At 45.7% G+C, this 25,651-nt stretch overlaps 1 protein-coding gene across 1 annotated transcript in view; it reads right to left on the bottom strand.

The window, feature by feature from the left end:
* Positions 1-2,647: 2,647 nt before the first annotated feature.
* P32 (complement C1q binding protein P32) overlaps positions 2,648-25,651 on the bottom strand; it is a 35,995-nt gene continuing 12,991 nt past the window's right edge. Inside the window, exons 4-6 of the mRNA XM_037433736.2 lie at positions 16,272-16,383; positions 13,054-13,142; positions 2,648-3,016 (exon numbers count right to left, since the gene is read on the bottom strand). Of these exons, the coding sequence (XP_037289633.2) occupies positions 2,867-3,016; positions 13,054-13,142; positions 16,272-16,383 (351 nt within the window). The 3' untranslated portion in view covers positions 2,648-2,866. The remainder of the gene's footprint in view (positions 3,017-13,053; positions 13,143-16,271; positions 16,384-25,651) is intronic.

Here is a 25,651-nt window from a genome sequence, read left to right as displayed (position 1 = left end):
AGTTTGGAGCTGTATTCTCCCCATGGCCCTGGAGGCGAACCTGGAGGGACCTGGCGAACGAGCGCACCTGACATCCGAGCCCCGTGGAAGCAGCTCGTCTTTCCGGTGCATTGTCTGGCGGCGGGGGTGCTGTTATGCCAGCGAGTCCTCGTCAAACGTCCGTGCCTCTGAAAAAGGCAATCTGGGTCAAGGCCAGCCCGCAGTCCGCCTGGCGCGATCAACTCGACGGCGTGAACACGCGCGGCGCCTCTCTGGCCCACGTGCATTGAGTCAGCTGCGCACGTGACAGCGAGCCGGCGTCCTCGTGTCTGGTGGTCTGACGCATGGCGCGGCGACCCCATTGGAGGAGTCTGCCCTGACGACCAGCGGCGCTTCTGATTGGACATTTTGGTTGGACCCGGTGCAAATAAAAGAAGCCCTGCGGCGTGTCGCGATCAGCGGTCTTAGGCGAAAAGTTGACCTATGTATTAGAGAGGAGAGCTCGGCTCTTCGAGTCTCTGTCGGCCCCAGTGCCGAAATTGTAACGCCTCTGTATATATGCTGTACATAAACCTTGTTTAACTCACCGTCGTCTCGTCCGCTCGTCTTATCAGCTCTGCGCAGAAGCAGTCGCGGGCTGAGAAACATACGCTACCAAACGGCTGGTGACCTTCCCGGCGGAGTTGAAAACAGTGGCGCCTTCGGGGCCGTGTTGGCGTCCCCGTCTTTCGCAACAGTATATGTCACCCTAGCGAAACAGCCGCGAGCGCATCATGAGTGCGGCATCTGTCCGTGTTACATGACACGCATGTCATGATTTTCATGTTAGGGTCTGTCGCTTGTGTTCAGCATGCAATCATGTCATACCATACCAGTTTTGCAACGTGTCATGTGAGCGAAACCATGGCAACAGCAGCAAGACCATGAAATGTATATCATGACATACATGTCACGATTTTCATGTTATGACTAGTCCCTTATGCTCGTCATGCAGTCATGTCATACCAAATTTGGTATCGATACAATTATCGAAACGGCCAGGCAAGCCAAAAGTCGTAGGCGGCTAGATAGATACACTCAAAGTCGCCGAAGTTCGCTAATAAATGCCTCGCGCCCAGCTCATCGCTATGCGCCGACACGCGCTTATCTCCGATGCATACTTTGCTCCGCGGATGGGGGGGGGGGGGGCTAGAAGCTTGTGCGCGCGCTTATTCTTTGGTTGGGAGAATCGTGTGCCTTCGGCTTTCACTGGAACAATAGCGTTAGCTGCCAGACTTACAAAGGTCGCTTCAGTCTCAGCACAGCCCCCATTTTTGAACAGAGCGTACTTTTCATACACAGCGAGGTACATCTGGGACACTTATTAGTTTGTACTCATCTGTACCTGTGATTATGTATCGTGCATCATTGTTTTGTTTAAACAGCTTTTACGTGTCGAGCGGTTAAAGTTCTTAGTTCGCTCTCGTATTGTGTCTATCGTTTTCGTGAGTCATTTGTGCGCAAGCCGCATGCTGCACCTTTTGATCTGCTTGCCGTTTTCAGCGTGACATTCCAAGTTGTCGCTGTCACATTTATTGCTTTGCCCTTGCGGCGAAACAAACTTTTCTTTAACGTATTCGCTGTCTTTAATCTACCGCTGCATGCCCTCGAAGCTCGTAGATCACTATCGCCTCGCTGTGACCGCGATCTTGTACGCGACGATTGCAGCAAATGGTAGTTCCTTTTTCAATCCCCGTGCGCGTGACTGCGCACGCGCCTTCAAAACAAAGTTGTTTTATGCCATCTACGATCGCATCTGCTGGTGTTTTGTGCGCACAGTTTGCGGAAACCTGCGCTGACTGGTTGAGCGCACACTTTCAGGGCTCTGTCAGCTACGTCGTCGCCATGCATGATCGCGTCGATAGCGACCGCGGTTTCATCGACACCGGTTGTGGCAACGACAATCACGCACACTGCAGTGTAGAAGGCAGTGCGTGCACCAGTCGCACGCGTACTTCCAAAGCTTCGAGTACGCTGCTCTCGGCCTTTGTTCGATGATTTCCGTACTAAAGTTTGTATCACCCACCGCGATTAGGAAATGTGTTCGAAACATTCGAATTTAGGCCCAATAGGCATAGTAGATTTTCGCTGGGGAATTTCACGAATTCATATCTATCGCCATTTCGCATCACTGAGATTTTACTGTACATTTAGATGAACGCCCCTTAAACTCAATCAAAATGGGGTAGGTTCGAAAAGCATGGAGCGATTTGAGCCGATTTTTTTGTCAAGGCGGTTAGATCATGCTCAGGAATTTCGATTTCCGGGAGATTTTCATTACAATCGTACAAACGGAACAAACGGTCCGAATCCAGGAGTCTCCCGGCCAATGCAAGAGACTTGGCAGGTATGTTATAGGAACACACTTGACGGCAGTGAAGTGGTGACACAAGCACTGGTACTATATTCTTTAGCCATTATACCCTATGACGAAGTAGTGCACTTTGCATGGGCACCTAGGGGGCAAAACATTTGCAACTCAAAAATACTACATCCTCTTCAAGTCCCTGTCCAAAGTACAGTACTTCACCGTACGATTTTTATGATCACCCACCAATTAGCCCAGCTCCCAACCTTATTGAACTATATTTATAGTATTTGGAGTGCTGAGTGATTTGTACACACTATACACACTTACTAACATTTATTTATTGTTCACAATGAAAATAACCCTGTGCTTAAGTGAACATTGTGAGAACTTCAGCACAATATACCAATTCACTATATACTTCACCAACACAATAGACTGTGTCCACATGGGCTGCTTACACACAGGGTATAAATGTATCTACATGAACAGTGCTAAAAGAGTCTCTGAAAACAGGCTTCATCGTCCCAAGGCACAGCTCTACTGTTTTGAGACAAAAGCCTTCAGCTTTTCCAGCAGGCCAATGTAAAGACTATGCTCGTAAACAGTGCAGAAGTTGACAAGATTGTAGCCAAACTCGCTGGAGATTCCACGTTCCTCCAGCATGTTCATCAGCAGGTCATACAGATACTGAAATAAATAACAGAGATATGAAAGGAACACTTACAGGTTTCATAGCAACTGTAAAGAAAAAAAAAACTTATGGGTTTGAAGGGTTTAGAACACTTTCTTAGAATGTATAAAAAAATGACGCCCCTATCTTGTACAGCATGAAAGCACATTTACTGAACACATGCAAAATCAAGCACATTTTCCACAATTCACCATTTACCTCAACACAAAAGAAAATTTTTTTTGCTAGGCTCATTTTTTGCTGATAGCAGCTTTTGTTGTACAGTCGAGCCCGACTATATCGAACCCGTTTATATCAAATTATCCCATATATCGAACGATTCCTAAACACGGTAAGTTTACATTGAGAATATATAGCAAAAGTTACTGTTTTATCGAACAAAAATGGCAATGACAACTGATATATCAAACTTCATGTGCCTCAAAAGTGCCCCAGCAAGTTGGCTTTCTCTTTCGGTGGCGGGGAAAACTGCCGGCGCCACCCTAGAAAAAGTTGGTTAGACCCGATTGTGCGCGGCCGAACACCCCCCTCCAAGAAATTATCCTGGCTCGCTCGCAGCGCTTACAGCCAATCAGAGGCCGTCGTGCTTTCTCCGAGGCGCGGAGGCGGTAGAAGTGAGCGCCATTTTTTCTTTCTTAAGGGGGGATGCTACACCTTCCAAAAACTCTTTTATTTTTGCGAGTACCTCAGTCAAATTTGGAGAGCCTATGTAGATTTTACTGCTGATTTCAAAAATCGAATTCTTTTTTTGCTGTGACAATTAGTTTTAAAGATATAATGAACTGTGACTTTTTCAATTAAAGCCTAATTAGCTAATTAACTGTAACTTGGATATTGATGTGCAACCTATAGAACCAATTCGGTATGTTCACAGTGTGCAATAAAGTATAAATCATTGTTCTGGGCTATTTCGAAGCAAAGATGTGGGATGTTGAATATGACATGAAAAATTTCCCCATCTACACTTGAAACAAAAGATCCATTTAGAGAATTTTCTCCAAAAATTATTACAATAAAACTTACTTTACAACACATCCCCTGCATTTATCTTCGAAACAAAAAAGAAATCGTAATGATAACCCAGATAGAACAAGAGATATTGCTCCGGCATAATGGGAAGCACATGAAAATTGTCGTTTTGAGAAATCGAGAAAAAACGTGGGCACACATTTTTATTGCAGAAGATGCAACAAGACAACCTCAAAACGCACCAGAAGCATAGTCTGAATGCATTCTGTGCTCATGCCTCCTCTTCACTAGCTTCCGGAGTTCCAATGAGGCTGTTCTTTTCTTGTTGGAGACAATGCTGCGACGGTGGTCTTTTTCTCTCGCTCTCCTGGCACCAGTACTTGTCGCATTCATGTCCATTTCACCTAAGATTGCCGTTGCAGAATTCAAATTGCCCGTGTTGAAGCGCAGCACTGCTTCTGCAACAGCTGCTTCAACAGCGAACAGGGACGCATGGTGCTCCTTGGGGGCCAAACTCCAGATTACCGAATGTAGGCTCTCGTTGGAGTTCTGCGTTTTGCCGCGTTCGCACCTCTGAAGCAGGGCTCTTTCCGAAAGCCGGGTATAAACCGGTAGTAATGCCTCTGCCACGTCTTTCGGTAGATTGTAGGCATGCCTGGGGTCGGGCTCACCCTTTGCTTTTGCGGCATTGTGCCGACACCATGAAGTTTCATCAGCTGGGCACAGACTGTGGTCCGAGCATTCATCAGTGGAGGTGACGTGGCGGTATGTGGCCATCACAGCCTTTTGCATCTCGCCCACGTCACCTTCATGCGATTTCAGAGCCCGGTCATAATATGTGCTCAGCCTGGTGATCAGCTCACCTGTGAGCCTGCCTTTCCCACCAAGGCCTCTTTTCCCATCGCACTTTTGTTTCTGCACCAGGTTTCTCAATGCGGTGCCCATCCGTTTCTGTACATGATTAATACAGTCTTCCTTCTGCACGTCAATGTAACCATACACCTTGGCGTCTTGTATGGCGCAAAATGTCCTAGAGTCTCCATCAGACAGCATAGTTGTGTAGCGCAGGCCATGGCGTTCAAGCGACCTCTGAAATAGAATTAGAGCCGCCTCCACTTCCACTTGCCCCGCTTTTCTGTTCGTATTTTTTTGGCATTTGTGGTTAGCCTTCCATTCTTGATAGCCCTCACTACTAGGCTTTGGGCCCACCTCGCAGCCTAGGCAAAAGTTGGAAAGAACGACGTAGTCCAACACGTAGCCACTAAATAATTCGATAACTGTGCCCACGCCGATGTGGGAAGAATGGCCTCGCGTCTTCCACGTGCCGTCGTAGCTAACGGCAATATTGCCCCGGTGGCCGAAGCACAAGTCATCATAAATTGTTCTAACCTTTTCCGCACATTCGCTCATAGCGGACTCAGCCGCTCGCGTTGCAGCGGGTGCCAGCGTGTTCTTCAAATGCCGCTGAAACGTCTTGTGGTGCATACCGCGGTGTGAGATGCCCATTGTTGCGAAAATATCGTTCATTTTCGTTTGGCCGTTGCCGGTAGCCACCATCGCCCTCGAAGCGAGAAGATTTACTTCAAACGGATTGCACGTTTTCGTGCTGTTCGCGCGGGGCGAAGTCCATTCATTCGCGATCTCGCTGCACCTTTCACACTGCACTAGCACTTTCACGGCAAGTCCGTAGTCCCGATCCCCTCTGACGATCGTAACCGGTACGTGGCAGGCTTTGCAACACAAGGCACCCATTATCGCGTTTAGGATATCTAGATGCATAAGCAGATAAGGAGCAGCGTGGTCCGAGTCCTGTGCGGTTGCCTCGCTACAACTCGCGGTGAAAAAGTCAATTTTCCGTGCAGTTGCTGGCGCCGATGAAAGCCGGTCGAGCGTCGCTTTCTCCCGGGCATGATTTTCTTCAACTTCGGCGTTTGTCACCATCTTGGCGTCGATTCGTAGTCGTCCGGAGTTCGCTTCACCGTCATCGTCGTCGGAGGCAACGCGCTCAGTCGCACCATCGCTGAACGGCCGCGGAGCGTCGACACATCGTTCGTCGGAGTCAACCAAGGGCTCTGATGACTTCGTAGACTTTCTCCCACGACCTTTGCGTTTCCTGCGACCAAATGCGTGCACGGTCCGATACTTTTTTTGCGTTTCCAGGCATGGCGATACGATCAGAAGCTTCAGAGTGCTCTGCCGATTTCGAGGCGTCACAGCGGTAACCCTTTCAAAATGGCGTCGGGTCGCGTATGCAGGCGCAAGCCGCGAGCTTCCAGCCAACCGGAAAGCGCCATTTCAGTCACGTGCGCCGTCTAGCCAATGGCAGTGAGCGCGGCTCTTCGTCTTTGAGGCCCCGTTTTTCGAGCCGGGGAAACGCTCAACGTTGCTTACTGAATAAAAAAAAACAGCTGAAAACGCGTTCTTTCAAACAAGACCAAAATGGCGCCGATCGAGCGCGTAGTTCCCGCGTATCGTAGAGCCGAAACCTGCGCTATTCGCCCTCAATTTAAAGGGCAGGACGCCCGTTTTCGGTTTTTTAAAGTTGAATAACGATAAAAGTTGATGGTATTCGGCTATGAAATTTTGTAAATAGGTGCGCAATGATGTCGGGAACGCGAAAAGAAGGTTCGCGAAAACTCGATTTTTTGGCTGATTTTCGGTCCCGAAGTGCCGCGTCCCCCCTTAATGCTTGTGTGCCTGCTGCTGCCGATTCAGCGTGGTCAGTGGTGTTGCCTGCTGGTGCTCTGTGAACGGTATTGGCGCGCTGTCATCATGGCTTGCACAAAGAGGCGAAATTTGCCGTTCGCAGTGAAACTCGAAATCATCAATCGGGTTGAGCGCGGTAAAAAGAAGTTCGACGTCGCTGCCACAGACAAAATTTCAAGGAGCACCTTGAGTACTATCCTGAAGAACAAGGCAGACATCAGGGTCAAGTCGGACAAAAGGCCAGGTACCCGTTGCGTCCAACGTGTGCGTGCTGCTGTGTACGAAGATGTTGAAGCGGCCGTTTACAAGTGGTTTGTGGACGTTCGGTCGCGAAACACTCTGGTGTCGGGCCCTATGATCGAGCAGAAAGCCAAGGACCTTGCTTTTCTGCTCGGCAGGAATGATTTCCAAGGCGGTTCAGGCTGGCTTCAGCTGTTCAAAGAACGGCACGACATCGCTGGCAAAGCTGTTACAGGTGAAAACAGAGCGGCGGACCTGGACAGCGTAGAAAAATGGCTCGAGGAAAACTGGCGAGATATCGCAGCAGGATATAGAGCCCAAGATATCTTCAATGTGAATGAAACCGCTTTATTTTGGCAAATGTCGCCAAACAAGACACTTGTGTGTCGTGGCGACAAGACAAGCGGCGGCAAGGCAAACAAAGCTCGAGTGTTCGTGCTGTTGGCAGCTAATTTAGACGGATCGAAAAAGCTTCGACCTTGTGGGAATTGAGGCTAGCCCGCTGCCTTTGCGCGGGCTTTGCCGCCTTTTCTGCCGTTCTCATGTCCCGACATGTCTGCCCTCCTTCGCTGTCTGCCGTGGTGGGAGAGCGGAGTGACGTTTAACTCCCTCGCCCGGAAGCGGATGTTGACGGTGGCGCCGCGCGCGGGGACTCCCAAGAGAGGTTTTCGCGCGCTGCGTCGGGAGCGGTCAGATACTCTCCGGGACAGCAAACGGTGAGCCACGCTATCTTTTTCGTCCGTCGACTCCCGTCAGTCGGGGGCTCGTCGGACTTCGCTGACGGCGCCTCGCGCCCAAGGCGAACGTTCACCCGCTGTTGCCCTGCTGCATACGCACGGCCGAAGGGCGGTACGGTGTCCTAGTGCGTGGCCTCGCTACACCGACCCGTCTCCCTTCGAAGCCAACGCGAGCGCCTTTGCCCTCGCTCGAGCAACCGGGCCCTTTGTCCCGGTGTCTCCGTGGATCACCTTTACCGCGGAGACGTGCTCGTGGCACCCTGTGTAGTACTTTGTGCCCGTGGCGTGGATAAGCCTATTTGCTTTCCCTCCGCGCCTTTTTGCAACGGGCTGTACTGCGTTTGGTGTTGCCACAATAAAGTGTTGCGACTTGAGCAGTATCGTGTTTCCCGCCACGGCGACGGTTAACGCGTGCCCTGCGGCTCGCTAAGACCGAACCCACGCTGGTGGCCGTACTCCTTCAAGATACGTGTACACCACAACCTCTGGTTATCGGGAAAAGCACGGAACCGCGGTGTTTTCGAAATGCGCTGTCCCTTCCAGTTATCTACCGAGCAAACTCAAAAGCGTGGATGACCGGGGAGCTTTTCAGCAGATGGCTATCGTCGTGGAATGATGATTTGGTAGGCGAAAATCGCAAGGTGTGCCTGCTCGTGGACAATTGTTCGTCGCACCACTGCAGTACGACCTTCAGCAACATCGAGCTGCGTTTTTTGCCCCCGAACACTACGTCTGTACTGCAACCACTGGATCAAGGCGTTATACGAGCAATGAAAGCCGGCTATCGGAAGCGCCTGTGTCGGCAGGAAGCTGAAGATCGACTTGCTCGGAGCTATTTCTATGTTGAGTAGATCGTGGGCAGATGTCAAGAAGGAAACGATTCAGAACTGCTTTAGGCATGCCGGCTTCCACATGCCTGGTGATGACACCCCAAATTCTGACAGCACTGAAGACACCGCAGGTGTTTCCGCCAAAGTTTGGAACGAGCTGGCAGAGTTCCCGGGTGCTATCGACGGATCGACATTCGACGAGTTCATCAGTGTGGACGATGATGTCCCCATCATGGGCCAATTACAGGATGAGGATTACATTGCAGACGTCGTGCTGAACATGAGCCAAAGCGACAGCAATATGGAAATCGACGACGGCCCATTGCCTATATCCTCCGAAGTGACTAGTGCACTTGCGTTGGTCCGGTGCTATTGCTTGAATGTAAAAGGTTGCAGCCTCAGCTGCTCCGACTCGTAGGACAACGTGGAGGCGTGCATGCTGTCGCAGGCAGCGAAGTCATTGACACAGAAAAAAAATCCGGGACTATTTTGTTCCACAGTAGGGCACGCAAGTAAGCCACCATATTAATAAAGTACTTTTTTTCTAGTTTGTTATGTGCCTTTGTGTCAAAACCTATACCGGGCCTATATCGAATTATGCCATATATCGAACTAATAAGCGTTTTTTGGCGAGTTCGATATACCTTGGTTCGACTGTACTGCATAATTTTTGCAGGTTTCAGCATTGTTCAGCTGGTTAGCCCAAACTAACTGACCTCACAATATTGATCTATGGCATATGTGCACACACAAGAAAACAGGCCTATATTTAAAGAGAGGTCTCAAGAATAACCTCCTGATCCAACCTGTGCCTCGTTATCATGACCATTGTTTTGTTGCACAACTCCTGACCTGATACAAATCTTGAACTTCTATACATACGGGTTTGGCCCAAAAGGAACAACCACTGAGCACAAGCAAAACCATATCTCTCAGAAGCTTTTGGCCTTTTGAAAACATGAAAATTATTTTCGAAAGCAACTTTATTGTTGCCATTGGTGACAGTATCTTCCAAGCAACTTGAGAACGTGTGTTCAAAACAGTTTCCATCAATTTCCTCATGATAATCGTTGATCTATCTTCCCTGGAACACATCCAAACAGCCATCTTTGCTACCAACGTGGCCGATTATCGAGCGTTTGACCTCTTCTCGATGGCTGCTTTAGTCCAGTGGTAAGGCCCTACATAAAAGTGTCGTGCGAGGACTTCACAGTGCTGTCAGTCCAGACTTTCGATATCGTGTGCCCGAAGCACATCTATGTTCCGTTGAAACAGTATATGGGACGGCCCTACTTTTGGTACGTGGTGATGTCATGCAGATAACTCTGCTGCTAAGCTACTATGTTGTCCAGTTCAATAAGCAGCGAGTTTCTGCATCTTTTTTCATGCCAGAAGCCAATGTCTTTCAACAGGCAGGTCGTCACTGGAACAAAAATGTGCGGCAATTTTTTTGGACATGGGCACTTTGTTGCCCCGAAAGAAACTCTGCACACGTGTCCTCAGGGCACACTTTGTGAAGTCGTCATATAACCTTGCCTTCTGCTACTTCAGAAGGCAACCTATTCCACCTCGCTATCGTCCTGGGTAAAAATTGACATTTTAAATGCGTCAGTGCGACAGCTCATTTCCCTAATCTCATTGGCATGATCTAGTCGCTGTTGGCATGATCTAGTCGCTAAACCTCCACACTAAAGTTACCTTCATACTAAACCCATAGAGCTCTATAAAAATAAATATAAAGAACTCATAATGTTCCGGTCATTGAAGTGCCACAGAAGAGAAAATTTAGATGTGCTCACCGCGACATTGCTGGGCAATTAAGTAAAACCTGCGCATAAAATTGCGCAAGCAGGGGTGATGAGCGCTGCTCAAGCAGAAATTGAACAAGACGGCTGATCTCAGTCATTCGGAGGGCGCGTGCATTAGCATCCCACAATGTGTTAGACCTGTCACCCACTGCTCAAGTAGAAAGGAAACATGCCGCCCGTCCTAAACGAGCAAGAAGTGACTCAGGGGGAAAGGGGGGCCACTTGAGCAGCAGCCATGAACTTTGATTCTAATCAATGGCATGGTTGCAATAGCTGGCACGTACGATATCGACAAGCATCAGCGCACGGCTCGTAAACCGTTCTACATGGTGCGCTTTCAATGGGAAGAGATTGTGCAATAAGAGCATTTCTCCCTGGAGCAGACGTACTTATTTTCTTACACCAGCGTTTCGTGGTTGAGTATCACTATGTCGGATCCAAAAGAGTTAGCTGTCGTCAGCCTTCGTGTTGTCATGGGATCATGATGTCGACGAAAGCAGCAGCCGCTGTTTTCATGAGTGAACTTTTTGTTTTAGCTAACCTGTGCCCAGAAAACGAAACCTTACTCTACGAGCAATACACATTGTAGACTGATAGCAGCGAACATAGAGCATCGGCCATGGGTAATCTGCCACGCAGCAAAGTGTGTCGGCGTTTATACATGTGCCATCGAAGACTCCAGAGCTATCGCTAGAGGTTGCATAAGTTCCAGAACAAACTGTAATGTATGCGTTGTGCGCCTAATTTCATCGGAAGGTTCTGAGATTATCTAGATGGTTCTCAGTGATTGAAGCGCTGTTTCCGCAAGGCAGCATTACACGCGTAATGGTGCAGCAACAAAAATAGAAAGAAAGTAGCATGTACGTGCGGCACCACCATTGCAGCATTACATATCGTTGCTAATGCAGTCATCGCTTCACCAGTGATGCTGATTTCTATTTATTTTTATTTATTTTTTCTGTTTATATGGCAAAGCACTCGCCGCACTGTTGCCCAGCAAAGCACGTGCTCGGTGGCGAGTTTATTGCAACACCACTGCTGCCTTTCGAGTTTGCCTAACAGCTTTGCTTTTAAAACACATGTAGAGTCACATAAGGAGGTATGCACACAAACACCACTTTAACAAGAATCATGCATTGTGCCAGCGTTGTGCCATGTGGTGCAAGATTCATGCATATTCAGAAATACGACGTTTAATATGAACGCAGTTGCATCCTTTGTGCAGCCCCTGTGTGTTGCTCGGTTGATGATAAAACTCTCGTCTAAATTTGGCATTTCATGTGCAAATTGCTGTTTAGGCGTGGCTTGGCACACCAAGTCAGATTGGCGCAGCATAGCACAATTGGCGCAGCACTTCCACCCCTCAACAGGCACTAACTTCTTCAAGTTGGCAACCACTGTGCATGTGTGCTCATGTGTTATTCAGTTTGCCATGTCTAGGATGCACTATGTACATTGGGACCCTTCACATAGCATGCGGGAAGGAGAGAGAGCGTGAACCCATGTGAAGCCAGAAGACGAAACACCTTTTGATCATCAAACGCCAGTCCATCCCACTGTTAGGGTGCTGAAAGCGCTAACACCACTTCATTATCCACTACACCCTGGCCTGCTCTAAGCACCGCACAATTGATCTTTCTCTCTCACAAACATACACACGTACATGCACACTCAAACCTAAGCAGGCTCCATTTCTAGACTGACACCTGAAATTCTGAAGCCAGAAAAGAAAAATGATACCTCATATGTAGACCGGCAAGAAACAATGAAAGCCTACAGCATACATCATCGAATCTAGTCATATAGGTAGTATCTAGCTGCGAAACAGCTTAATAATGAGGCAGAGGGGATTACTTCGGAGTGAATGATGTGTGCTTGTACAGCCATCTCTACTGAGGAAAAATGACGCCACTTCTCTAAAAGCTGGCACCACTGTGACTTGTGAGCAGCTATACACACAAACATTATCACAGCACACAAGTGCACCTGCTGTGTGAGTTTATGTTCAGTGCACTTCCTCATGCATCAGTGTTGCTTGCTTCTAACAGCAGACAGGTGTTGTGCATGTCATGTCACACCAGCTACGCTTTCTTCTGCACTTTAGGCGGGTTACGCTGCCCCATGGCAGAACGACGAGCGTTTGGGTTGTTGCTCATTAGATGTGTGCAGCTGGTGAGACAGCGCTATACCACACATGCTAAGCATCAACAATCAATTGCACTAGCATATTTGTCAGTGGCTGCTATCCTGGCCATCACTACTTGTGCTGAAGTCGTAATCATTGGCCAGTCAGCATCTCCAAACAAAAGTGCTACATTTTTTTTTGCAGTACAGCGTGGTGCCGGTCACAAATTTCCAGGATGCACTTTAAACCAGCAGTCATAGAAGCCACAATGGCATGAGCGATCTGCAGCAATTATACTGAGGAAAACAATAACTCAGTCATTTATTTATTTACATTTTTAATTCTCCAATGTACACTATACCTAGCGTTTTGCAGATGAGTAGTGGAAGAAATAAAGCTGAGCTTGTGCACGTAAAAAGGTACCAATGTACAGCAATAATAATGATGCAATAATGAATGATGTTGTGCAATAAATTTGAAGATTTCTTGAACTGAAATCCTATTCAAAACAGCTAGCTCATTCAATTTCAATGAAGCACCACGAAACTAAATAGACGAAAAGCAACTCTAGCAATCCAACTAAGACTTGTAATTTCGGCATGTAAAAGATGGTCTTACCCCATCCATAATGTCACCAGACACTGTATAGACCGCATCCGTCCATTCCCCTTCATATATGGCGAATTCAGCAACACCAAAACTGTCAGCTGAAAGCGGAAAACAGGGCAATGAGCAAAAATGTGATCATGTTCACCAAGCTTTATATATATATATATATATATATATATATATATATATATATGCGAGTAATAATTCAATGGGCCAGTTAGTCTTCATGAAGCTATGAGATATGGCACAAAGGACCCCTTCACTCGCCCGGTGTGCCCCCCCTCCCCCTTGCACCTCTTCGTTATTTGATATTCAATTCGTATTCGAAGCTATGTATTCGTATTCGATTGGTATAGAAAATTTTGATATTCGCACACCCTTAGTCAAAAAATGCATACGTGGTATCTTGCTTATAAAATAACACCTCACATAAAAGACAAGAATTTCTCCCAAGTGAATGCCTCTATATAGAGATTCAACTACAATACATATGGTAAGAGAGTGATTGAACTCAGTGGAAAAAAAATTTTGAACCCTAGAAGTTCAAAACACTCATAACTTTTAAGAAGTGTAGTGAATACTTCTTCCTTTAGAACCAGGGTCTCTAACATACCTGCATTGACGAATAAGGTGTACTTCATGAAGAGGTATGCTTATTATAAACTATGATATGTTGCAGGATGCCATTCTATTATATTCGGCAATTGAGATGTCAGTAATATTTGTAACACTAGATTGGAAAGTAGACTTTCATAAATTAGAAAAAGAAGACCTGTGACTGGTACAACCAGATAGATTAGAAAGATATTTTGCAGATGGAGATTCATGAAGATCAAGTCCAGTAGTAAAGTCATCCTATGACCACATAACTACCAATAGTATTGCGTGTCAAACAATTTTGGGCAACTAATGGCAATTCGTGCCACTAAACTAAGAATGTATTAGCACTGCCTCCCCGACAAAATATCGTTGACGATCTTACCAACACTGCAGCACCACAAAACCCTGCTCTTTATGCACAAGATTTTTAAAATGCTGTAGCCCCCTCGAGTTTCTGAAACAACCAGAGTGCTGAGACAGACTTTTAGGAGGCTTCTTCAGCAAGCTGAATTTATTGTACCTCCTGGAATAAACACAGGCTGACTAAAGACGGCCAGCATGTGTGAACAAAAGGAGGAGCTACTCTACATAGAGCTACAATACATTGAAATATTTCTGGGCAAGCAACACAGCAAAAGTTTTTCATGCACTTAATAGGAATAATAAGCACACTTCACCCCCTTCCCCTTCCCATTGGAACCATAAAGATTAATCACTATTTAAGAAAGGGAGAGAACTACCTGTTTGTAAGACAAAGCCACAAGGAAATCAATTTCTCCGAAAGAAAGGCTCCTCAGTTGTAAAAACGTTAGTACTGGTTTGGGATTCAAACCCAAAACCAACGCTCTACCCATCCGCCACATTGCAGGTTTCCACAGAACTCATTCGCAGTACTTGTGTCCATGTGCTTCGAGCTGTCAATGAATTCGCCCACGCGCTGTCAATTGCTAGCTTCTTGGTTAACTTAATTGGTAGAGCGACTGCCCCAGAAAGGCTTTGGTCCCGTGTTCGAACCCCGGACCAGAATGAATTTTTCGGCAACTGAGAAGCTTCTCTTTCTAAAAAAATCGGTACAGATTTCCTTGTGGCTTCGTGCTACAAACAGGTGGTTGTGTTCCTTCCCTTTCTTGACCCTTCCGCCAACTTGTGGGTTTCCGCCGAACTTAATTGCAGTTAATCACTAGTAATCCATCACATTAAACCCATAATCAATCACTATAACCAAACCATAGCAATAGAATGTTCCATACATAAAAAGACATAATAAAATGCTGCTTGGGGATTTCCGTTTGATTTATAGTAAAAAAAAACCACCTAGTGTTACTATAAAGAATTGCGTGAGTACATAGTTCAAAAACACAGTTTTTGGCTGGTTAGGCTGGATAGGTAGTACCATGTAGAGGGGTCCATTTAACCAAGCAAGCAAGAGTCATGGCTTCAGATCAGAAAATTGCTCAATGGCCATTGTTGCTACTTCCACTCTTGTTACAGGTGTTGGCTGCCACTTAGTAAAGGCGGGCACGTTGGGCACGGAAACAGTGACATCTAAGAGTCTGCCATCAAACGTAGTCATTTGAAGTGTGCTAACACGATGTGGACCATTAAAACATGATTTTATTTCAAAATAAGCATTTCCTTGGCACAAAACTAGCACTACAATGTTTGTGGACCGCTATTACAACAATAAACATTGACTTAATATTTGCTTTTAGTGTCCCTTTAAGAGAACACTCAAGAGAAAAACAATTTTTCATGCATTAGAGAAGTACAGTTTTACAATCCTGAAAACACCACTTATACCACAATAACAACAACAACAACAATAATAATAATCTGGGGTTTCACGTCAACAAACCATGATATTATGACGAACACTATAATGAAGGGCTTCAAACATTTTGACCATCCGGTGTTTTTTAGGGTGCACTGACATTGCAGAGAACACTCGCCTCTACCACGTTGCCTCCAGTGAAACGCAACCGCCTCAAACAGGATCGAACCCGCAACTTTCGGGTCAAGACTTATCTACCATGGCCGACCACTCTTACCACGAGATGACACTTGGCAAGCGAGAAATGTGCATAAAGGAAATGCGGGTGGAGACACCGCCTTGACATTTGTGCACCAAACACCATGACGGCATAAATTTTCGAAGAGTCTACTTGGTGCTACGAAGCTTCTGATCAATTAGAACAAAATACATTGTCATCTGTGGTGCTATAGGTTTACGAAAATACGAAAAATATATTTTGAAAATTTTGTCGTCATGCGCGGAGATTTCGGTGCCGAATTCATAATGAAACTTCCGCCTTGTGGCATTAGAGTTCGCAGAGTGGAATTTATCAATCTACATAAAGTCATTGTTTCTGTTTAGTGTCCCCCTTAAAAGAAATTTCTGCAAAAAAAAAAGTAAGAACTTTTTCCAAGGTGCATTGTTTTCACCAGTGCAAGTCACACTAGGGAAAACTCGTGTATTTACAGCAGATATCTGAAATTGAGAGTTGGCCACGAAAGTGCTAATCTGCTGCAGAAAGCAAGATGTATGATAGATTTTAGAGTCTGTCACTCGAGAAATTCAATGCTAAGTGCAGGAATACAGCCAGTGCTTCGTTTTGGAAGGTGCTTACCATAGTTTTCAGATTGACCCTCAGGTTCAGTCGCTTCGTTGAAGGTACAGCTGAAGAAAAGCTTTTTGCCACCACACTCTATCTCTACGGTGAAGTTGGGCTTGGATTTCATCTGCAAGTAAACAGGCCAGATTTCATCACCTAAAGACAGCACATAATGTGCATTAAGCCACATCCAGTCGACTGCTATGCATGTAAGGAAACTGGTATGAAAAAAAAAAATCAAGTTTAAAGCACATTCAAACAAAAGCTACCGTATACTGAACATGCACAAGTCAATGTCAAGTTGGCATTTCAGTCACAAATATTCACATACTAGCATAACTTTTATTCAAGTTGGTTTAACATTTTAAATCTGGTTTATTTGTACAAAGCTTGCATCTTGTTTCCTGGCATTTCTCATTACCCTGATATGCCGATTCACTTTGTTAGCTCTTTTGAAGGCATACTACCACTGCCAAAATGGCACATAGAATGATCGCTATTTTGAAAACAGCATAATGTGCAGACGGGTCCACTGTTAAAAGGAACACCTGTGTTCAAGCATATACAGATTTCACTCTCTTGCAAAACCGCAGTCGTATATACTTGCATAAGACTGCTAGTGTTCCCAGTTCTGGCTTTCTGGACAGTTTAGGATCAGAAACAAGCTGTGTATCTATATACACTTGCATGGGCCATGAATTTGAAAAGTGTACATTCGAGCGTTCCCTTTAACAGTGGACCATACTGTACAGCAAAGACCTTCAAGGAAGCTTAAACTTTGCCTTCAAGATTGGATTGTGATTGCACCCAATCTGCCTGCCATGTTTTGCTTCTTTAACACATGAACTGCACTGCACAGAAAAGAATGCCTGAAAGCAGAGTTGAACATTGACACTTGCAAACTCTCCTTGAAAGTGAGCTGCAAGTGCAGCTGCGAAAGTAGCGGAGTACCCACTACATTCTGTGCCATCACTCTGTGACAGAGCACGACTGCCACATATAATGCCTGTGATAAACTATGGCTCAATACTCTGATATTTATTACTTGCATCCACTGAAGTTGTTCACTCATAACCAGTACTGCTGACACCAACATCACAAATTTCTGCAATGTCATCTCTTTAATGTACAGTGTTCAAATTGCAAATTGGAGATCAGCACAGCAATGTAAACGAACTCAGGTTCAACCCTTTGAGAGTTTTCACTGTAAAACATGAACCTTGTTCCATCATTTCTTTTTGTTAGCATGTGCTGCTACATTTTGAGAATATGCGAAATTTTTTTTTCATGTGCCGATCTTTTTTTTCTTAGTGTTTTTCAAAGCTGCTTGGCGGGTTTCGCTTGCGCATCTGAACACGCACACGTAATGCGGCTGGTTTCAGTTTAGGCCTTTGAGTGGTTATCACTCTTTCTCGCACCCACAAAGCTGATGGCTGTCTGGTTTCTATCTCTGAAAGGGTGAGCACTAGTGGCTCTCATTCACTGCTCTCGAAAGCACGATTACATCCATTTCCTTGTGGCACTAAATAACAGAAATGTTGCCGTTGTGGCTGCATTTACTGTTTTGGACTCTGAAAAACTAACTTCGTCTCGTTGGCGCTAAGACGAAGAATTATTAAAACTTTTTCACCCTTTTTGTTTCACGAACAGGCACACAACCCCACTGTTTTCTCCCGTGCGCTCACTCAACAGTTCACTTACGCTACGAATATGCGTGCCAGTTGCTCTCGTGCTAGGGAGTAGAGTGACGATTCTTTTGATGTACCAGATTTGATCCATTGGATTTCAGTTTGTCGGCAGAGTATTTACTTACAACATCAGACCCTGATAATGAAGAAGCTGCATCTCGAAAGCATGAGCGGTGAGATGATTAGGATGAGATAAGAGGTGATTATTGCCCAGTGTTTAGTGCGAGAGCAAAAACAAACAAATAAACAAATTATTTCTTTTACTCTGATGTGCTTGCTTATGTATGTTTTCTATTCATAAAGAATCATATACTGTATTTACTCGCGTAATCCTTGCACTCGCATATTTCTCGCACCCCTGACATCGCCCAACAAAAATACGATTTGTTTTTTTCCTCGAGTGACTATTGCACTCCCGAAAATTGCCACAATAATGTCGTCTGCTTGTTCCAGCCACTGATGATGATAGTGTGCGCCATCTCCGAAGCACAGAGCGTACTATTATCGCACTGAAATTCAATCCATTCCAATCCAAGCCAAAGTGGCAAATGCACGTTGCGGGGTGATTTGTATGTTGTGTCTGTAATCTTGTTACGTTATGGGGCGATACGGAAGCTACACGGCTGCTTTTAAAAAGAGACGTGGGTTCTCATTTTTTGTTTTTTTAATTTTTTGCTCAATCTTAACCAAACTTCACTACCTAAGCTAGTTTTTCATGCTGATTTCAAATCTCTAATTTGTTTCTTAATATTTCAAGTGGTTTAGAAAATATGAAGGTCTAAATCTTAATTGGGTACTTCTTACGGGACTTCTTGGCAATTTATTCTTGCTAAATCCAAAAAGTGAATGCATAATCCCATTGCTGGAGACTTGCTGTTGGGGGTGATGCTATTTTTATCCATTTGAAGGCATTTTATAAGCAAGAAAACGGACAAACACTTATTGTCACTATATTACAATAAATTTATCTCACTAAAATCTTCAATGGTAATTCTTGAAGTGATGCTAAAGAAATAGAAATAGCATCACCCCCTAGATCATGTCAAGACGAATAAAATGATACCAACTTTGTCGCATTCACTCAAGTTTAACCTAGGAAGAACCCCCGTAAAACCGAGTGCAATGTGCAGAAACATCTAACTGAGAAAAACGCGTTTGAAGTTTCTAGCAACTTCAACTTTTGCTAAAGTGAAGCTACAGCGATATTAATGACATCATTCTGTAGCTCTATATTATAGGATAAATGGTCATGCTAAATTTCACTGTACCCACCCAGAATACTGCTCACAGCTTGTTCTATAACTATAAAATAGTCATTGACTCAGCATGAGAATTATTATTTTTTTACTTTGTGGTCGTTCCAGTGCCTTGCAAGTGAAAGGAACACAAAAAAATCATGTAATAGTGTTGTCCTTGGATAGACAATAGATTTACACAATGTTTAGGTCTAAAACCAAGAATATTTATTTTTGCAAAAATTCTCACTACTTGCCATCATGACTGTTTACAGCAGACCAGGGCTGTAAGCGGATACCCTTGCTGGCTTGTGACGCTTGGAAAGTTTTTCCTTTATTGAACTGCTGTCGAGATGCTCTCTTCGCGATTTTTGCAGCCTGCCCTTGTCCTTCTCAAGGCTACGAGGCACCAAGTTATTTCCAGGGCTGTAGCCCAGCTTCTCGGCAATTTCCACGTTGCTCTTGATTGTGCCTTGGTTGAAGCGACTGATGGCTTCGGCAACTGCCCTTTCAATGCTCCGCAAGGATGCATGCTGGGTTTTGAGGGCCTGCTGCCAAATCATAGCGTGCAGGCTCTCACTTGGCTACTGGGTGATCCCATCACTGCACTTTTCCAAGAGGGCATTGTCGCTCAGCCGCCTAAACACAGGCTCCAATGCCTCAGTTACGAAATCAGGCAGGCTGTCCTTGTGTGGTGGCGGCTTCTCAATTTTCGCAAGAGCTCTCTGAAATTTGCAACAGGATTCATGGCTTTCAGGGCAAAGGTCATGCTTTGGTGCCTCGTCAGTCGAATATATGTGGTTCAAAGTTGCTAGAACAGCCTTCTGTATACCTGGAACATCGTTCCTGTGGCTTCTCAATGCGCGGCCATAGTATGAAGTGATCTTCTTTATCTTTTGTTGCGTAAGTCTGCCCTTTCCACCAAGTGCACCTTGAGCTTTTTTTTTTCTCTACAAGGGTACGTAAGGCAGCTCCCATACGCTTGTGTACATGATTTCGTACACCTCTTTTTCTGCGAGTGCATGAAATGTCCTGCTGTCGCCGTCCGACAGCATTGTTGCATAACGAAGCTTGTGCTTTTCAAGTGACCGCTCAAACAAGTGTACTGCTGCCTCCACTTCCATCTGGCCAGCATTACAATCAACATTCCTCTGGCGCAGAGGGGCATGCTGAATGAGCCAGGCAGAATGTCCTGCTTCTCCTTCCTTGGGTCCTGTGGTGCAAGCCAGGCAAAAGTTCGATAGCACGATATGGTCTATCACGAGGCCACTATACATCTCAACAATGCAGCCAACACATATATGCGAGCTATGTCCACGCGTAAGCCAGGTGCCATCATAAATGACGTCGACGTTTCCGGGCGCATTGCTGAACTCCGCATAGAGCTCCTTGACGCGAGCAACGCTCGCTGTTTCGCATTCAGCAGCAGCCGCACAGCAGGCTTCTTTCATTATATTCATGATTTGATTTGTGGGGTTTAACGTCCCAAAACCACCATATGATTATGAGAGACGCCGTAGTGGAGGGCTCCGGAAATTTCGACCACCTGGGGTTCTTTAACGTGCGCCCAAATCTGAGCACACGGGCCTACAACATTTCCGCCTCCATCGGAAATGCAGCCGCCGCAGCCGGGAATCGAACCCGCGACCTGCGGGTCAGCAGCCGAGTACCTTAGCCACTAGACCACCGCGGCGGGGCTTCATTATATTCATGTGGCTTTGGTAACTCTTGTGGTGAAGCCCTCGATGCGAAATATTCATCCTGGCGAAGAAGTCCGACAAAGCCGTTGCCCCCTTGCCGATACTGTTGATGGCCTTCATGGCACGCATATTAACTTCAAACGGCCTTATTTTGGCGTCGGTCTCGTCGGCTATACGTGGGGACGAAAAACGCTCTTCGTGAAAGTCACAACTGCCGCACATGATTATGAGCTTCGAAAACAGCCCGTACTTTTTCTTGGCCATGCGACAAGTCCAAATACGAGCGTATCGGCGCCAGATCAACAATAACAAATTCTGTCCCGTTTTCTTTGCCACCATCCTCCAGATCAATATCTAGTAACTCGAACTTGCGTTTCGTCGCGCACTGCGATGCGAGTGATGCCTTCAAGCCCGCTGCATTTCTCGCGCACTCAGCAAACTTGTCCGCCGAATAAAATGGCATGTCAATGCGGTCTAGGATGCTGCTGGAAGTGCAAGATGACGATCCGACGATGACACAATCCGTTGAGATGCTGCTGCAAGGCACAGGAGAGTGCACCGCTTCGGACACAAGTGGCCGCGGCTGCGCGCCGTCGTCGGAATGCGCCGCTTCGGCGGCATCGGGCGAAATCGGCTGCACGTTGTCGGCTGCTTTTTTTCTGGCGGGCGTTCCACGGGTGCCTCCGTTTCTTGCTGTACGCTTGGCGCGTCTTTTTTCTTTAGACGAGCGTCGCCAGTCATGCCGGCAAAAGACGGAAAGTCGGTGTGTCGGTCGCGTAGCACAAGCAGGCACGTGCGGGAAGCAGACGAACAACGTGCGCGAACGGGAACCGGCGGTCGATGAACAATATACAAAAAAAAAAAAAAAAAACGCGGGCAACCTTGGTCGCATCAGCCAACGGGAAGCGAGGAGCAGGGAACTCGCCTGGTGCGCGCCCGCTCCGGCCAATCAGCGGCCCGGAAGGGGGCTTCGGAAAAGGGGCGAGGACAGCCGTTCTGTTTAAGCGATGCCATTTTGAAGGGTGGCAAAATGCACACAAAGGAATCAGCTTCAAAACAAGCCCAAGATGGCGGCGACCGGCCGACTGTCTCGCCGGCGGCGCGCTCGGGAAGTTTGAACAAATTCGACCTGCCGTGGGTTGTTTTGCGGCTCCCGTGGTGACTTCATAATCAATTTTAATTCATTTACTGATCGAATTCAGCGTTCACAATTTGAGGACACGTGCTTATGGGTCTAAAAATTTTGAATATCACATTTTCTCAAAATCGACTTTTTGGCCATTTTTCACCATTCTAAGACCCACGTCCCCCCTTAAGGTGAAAGCGATTGATTATGCACTAAACAACGGCAACAAGGCCACGGGTAGGCCCTTCGGAGTAGAAGAGTTTTGTGTTTGCTACTGATAACGGCAGCTGAAAGCCACCAAGACGTGCTGGGCCTTCCATGTGCCTAAGACTGGGATTGATGGTTAACGTATTCCTTCAGAAGGCAACTGCGAACGATTCTGTTAAATGGCTATCAGCCCAATACTGATGTCCTTCGCTTCCCTTTTGCGGACTCCTGTTGAGCAACGAACGCTACCGTTGCGCCTGCAACGCCCACAAGCTTTGCGCACGGTATTCTAATTCTCAACTATTTGATTGCGCATTTCGTGTCTCAAATAAATCTTGTCTAGTGTTGAACCTGTGCTTTCATTGTTGAGGTAAGTCTTAATTAGTACTTCTCAAAGCTTGCTGTTAGTTGCTGGCGTGAGAATCCCGAATAGCGGCCACTTCGTTTTATTTTTCGCGTTGTATACTTTTGTGGAAAGTTTTCCCCGCGTAATTCTCACCCCCCCCCCCCCCCCCAACTTTGTATCGGTTTTCTGCCAAAAAAAGTGCGAGGATTATGCAAGTAAATACAGTAAGTGAATTTTTTTTAGGATTTTGCTTGACGTTACTATGAGTGAACCATGTCTATGTAATAACGAAAATTGTATTTTTGTCACATTACAAAAAAGAATTTGACAATTTTTAAAATAGAATTGTCTGAAGAATGTATTTCAGCAATAAAAAAATTACACAGTATTTGACTGCATTTGGCAAAAAGAAAAAAATTCGAGCTTTAAAGGGTTAATCGACATCAACCAAGAATTAAAAAAAGTTCTAGGCCCTGCATCCACCTTTAAGCTGGTGCAGAACAAAGGTCACTTCACAGCATCCATAGCTGCACCCTGCCACAAAAACAGCAAACACGTTTTGAAGCTGAACGCAGTGTTCACTGCGTATTGTAGGTACTGTGGCTGCAATGTGCTAGGGTGAAACCCAACACTCTTTTTTGCCAGATCATGAGTGCCCCACTCGGTGTGTACAGGCAATGTACTGTCAGTGCCAAATGAAATGTAAACAGTTTCAAGCATTAACGATCATTTGATGCTTGCTGTCCAGTCATCATCATGAATTTTTGGGCTGTTGTGTTGTTGATGAACATGCACAGTGCTGCCAAGCTTAGCTCCAGTTCCAGCCGCACACAGTCGTACCGTGGACCTGCAATGTCCCCTCCATGCTGCCACTGCTATAGCACTGCTAATGCTTGCTGCTGTTCACATTTCATTTGACAACAATAGTACCTCCAAACATATCTAGAGAATAGCCAGGAATGCCGTAGCCAGCAGTGACAAACACGCTCAAAGAAAAAAAATTTCCATAGTCATAACACGCTGCAACTCTCGGGTGGGGCTCTGGCTTCTTGCCTCTCAGCCTCCCCTGAAGTGCATCCAGCATGATTGTAGAAATAAAAAAAGGAAGACATAATTCTGGTAAAACTTGATTAAAAAAATACTCTGCAGATAGAGATTCATGAAGTCCAGTAGTAAAGTCGTCCGACGACCACTTAACTACAATGATGTTTCACTGCATCTTTAGAGCCGATACTTGATATTTATGAAGCACTCTCAAAACTAATAATGCCTGTCAAATAATTTTAGGCAACTAGTGGCAATTCGTGGCACTAAACTAAGAATGTATTAGCACTGCCTTCACAACAAAATATCTTAGACGATCTTACCAACACTGCAGCACCACAAAACCCTGTTCTTTATGCACAAGATTTTAAAAATGTTGTAGCCCCCTCGAGTTTCTGAAACAACCAGAGTGCTGAGACAGACTTTTAGGATGCTTCTTCAGCAAGCTGAAGTTGTTTTACCTCCTGGAATAAACACAGGCTGACTAAAGACGGCCAGCATGTGTGAACAAAAGGAGGAACTGCTCTATATGAAATATAATACATAGAAATATTTTTGGGCAAGCAGCACAGACATTAGGTTTTTCACACATTTAATAAGCACACTTCACCCTCTTCCTACCTCCCCTTTGTACCCATAAACATTCTATGTTAAGCTACAAAATTCAATTTAATATGTCTCTGCTTAAGGAAGAACTGGCAATTTTTTATGTCCACCAATCTCAATAAAATTTGCAATATACAGTGTACACTCACTATAACAGATTCACTTACCACAGACTTTTGATAGAACAGACCATTATTGAGCCTAAGTTTGGCCAGCGCATTACTTTATTGGAGCAAAGCTTCCTTTTAGGAGACAGAGAGATGCTACAGACTATTGATTACAGTGGATAAAATTAGCAACATTTTTTTTTTTCAAAAAGCCAGGCGCATAAAGCGTACTTTTGATCACACCGCTTAATGTGACAAGTGCCTTGGGACTGCTGAGTTCAGAACTCTCCTACCAGCTCTGGAGTTCCCAGCGAGCTGTGGAGGCTGCTTGAGACCAACAGCTCAAACCGGCTAAAAAACGGCCACATTTAAGTAGATGTGCCTTCCTGTCTGCACAAAAGGAATAATTTATTTTCAGCCATTGAAACACATGTGACTGAAAAAAGTATACTAGAAACAGTTTATTAACGGCTAAGCTGTGCAGGGACTACATGGCGTCCCTGCACTTACTGTCACGACCTCACTAATTAATTAAAACTTACACTACATTTTTGTTAATAACCACTACTGGTGATCGCAGTCTTTCGTAACAATCCTGCTGTCGAATACATTTAGCATGTATCAGCAGAACTAGCTTGTCCCATATTGATGAGCGAAATTGAAACGATTGTCACATAGCGACACTACCCCCTTCCCTTTTTGTGGAGCTTGGATATGCAGTCTATACCGGATATATCAAATTTGGACATATCGAATTATTGGCTATATCAAACAGTTTAGGAATTCCCTTGAATTTCCTATGCAAAAGTATGGGACTGGTTCACCCGTATATCCAACTCCTGCACGATGGGACTTCCGCTATATCGAACACTGCGCCGTGCTGAAGCCCAGAATGTGCATTTTTCTTAGCAAATATTGATCCATTTGCATGCGCAAGTGAGGAAAAGACGGTATTATTCAATTGTGCTGACCTGGTTCGTTGCGTGGCACTTGCGAGTGCACCGGTGCGTTCGATGCGCGATCTGCAGGTCTCAATGCGCGGGTGTAGTGTTCTGCAAAGACTAATTGCCGAGGACACCCAAATGAAAAAATGCGAAGTGATTCAGCGATTTCGTTGCAATGTTTGCACTTCTCTCCTTGTTTTTTAGCACACAATGGCACATGAGCGTGAAAAGCACGGCCTTTCGAGATGTGAAAATTCGCGACGCATCTTTTGTGATTTCAGTTTTAAAACGCATGTCCCAGAGGCTATGCTTCTTCTAGCTTTTCGCATCAAAGCAGCTGAAAGCAGCGGCTGCCCGCTACGAAGCCACAAGTGACATTGATATCGCCAGCA

The sequence above is a fragment of the Rhipicephalus microplus genome, chromosome 3, assembly GCF_043290135.1.
Source record: "Rhipicephalus microplus isolate Deutch F79 chromosome 3, USDA_Rmic, whole genome shotgun sequence".
In the NCBI taxonomy this organism is placed as follows: domain Eukaryota; kingdom Metazoa; phylum Arthropoda; class Arachnida; order Ixodida; family Ixodidae; genus Rhipicephalus; species Rhipicephalus microplus.
The sequence above is the reverse complement of the archived record's forward strand: the minus strand, read 5'-3'. Positions and strand labels throughout refer to the sequence as shown.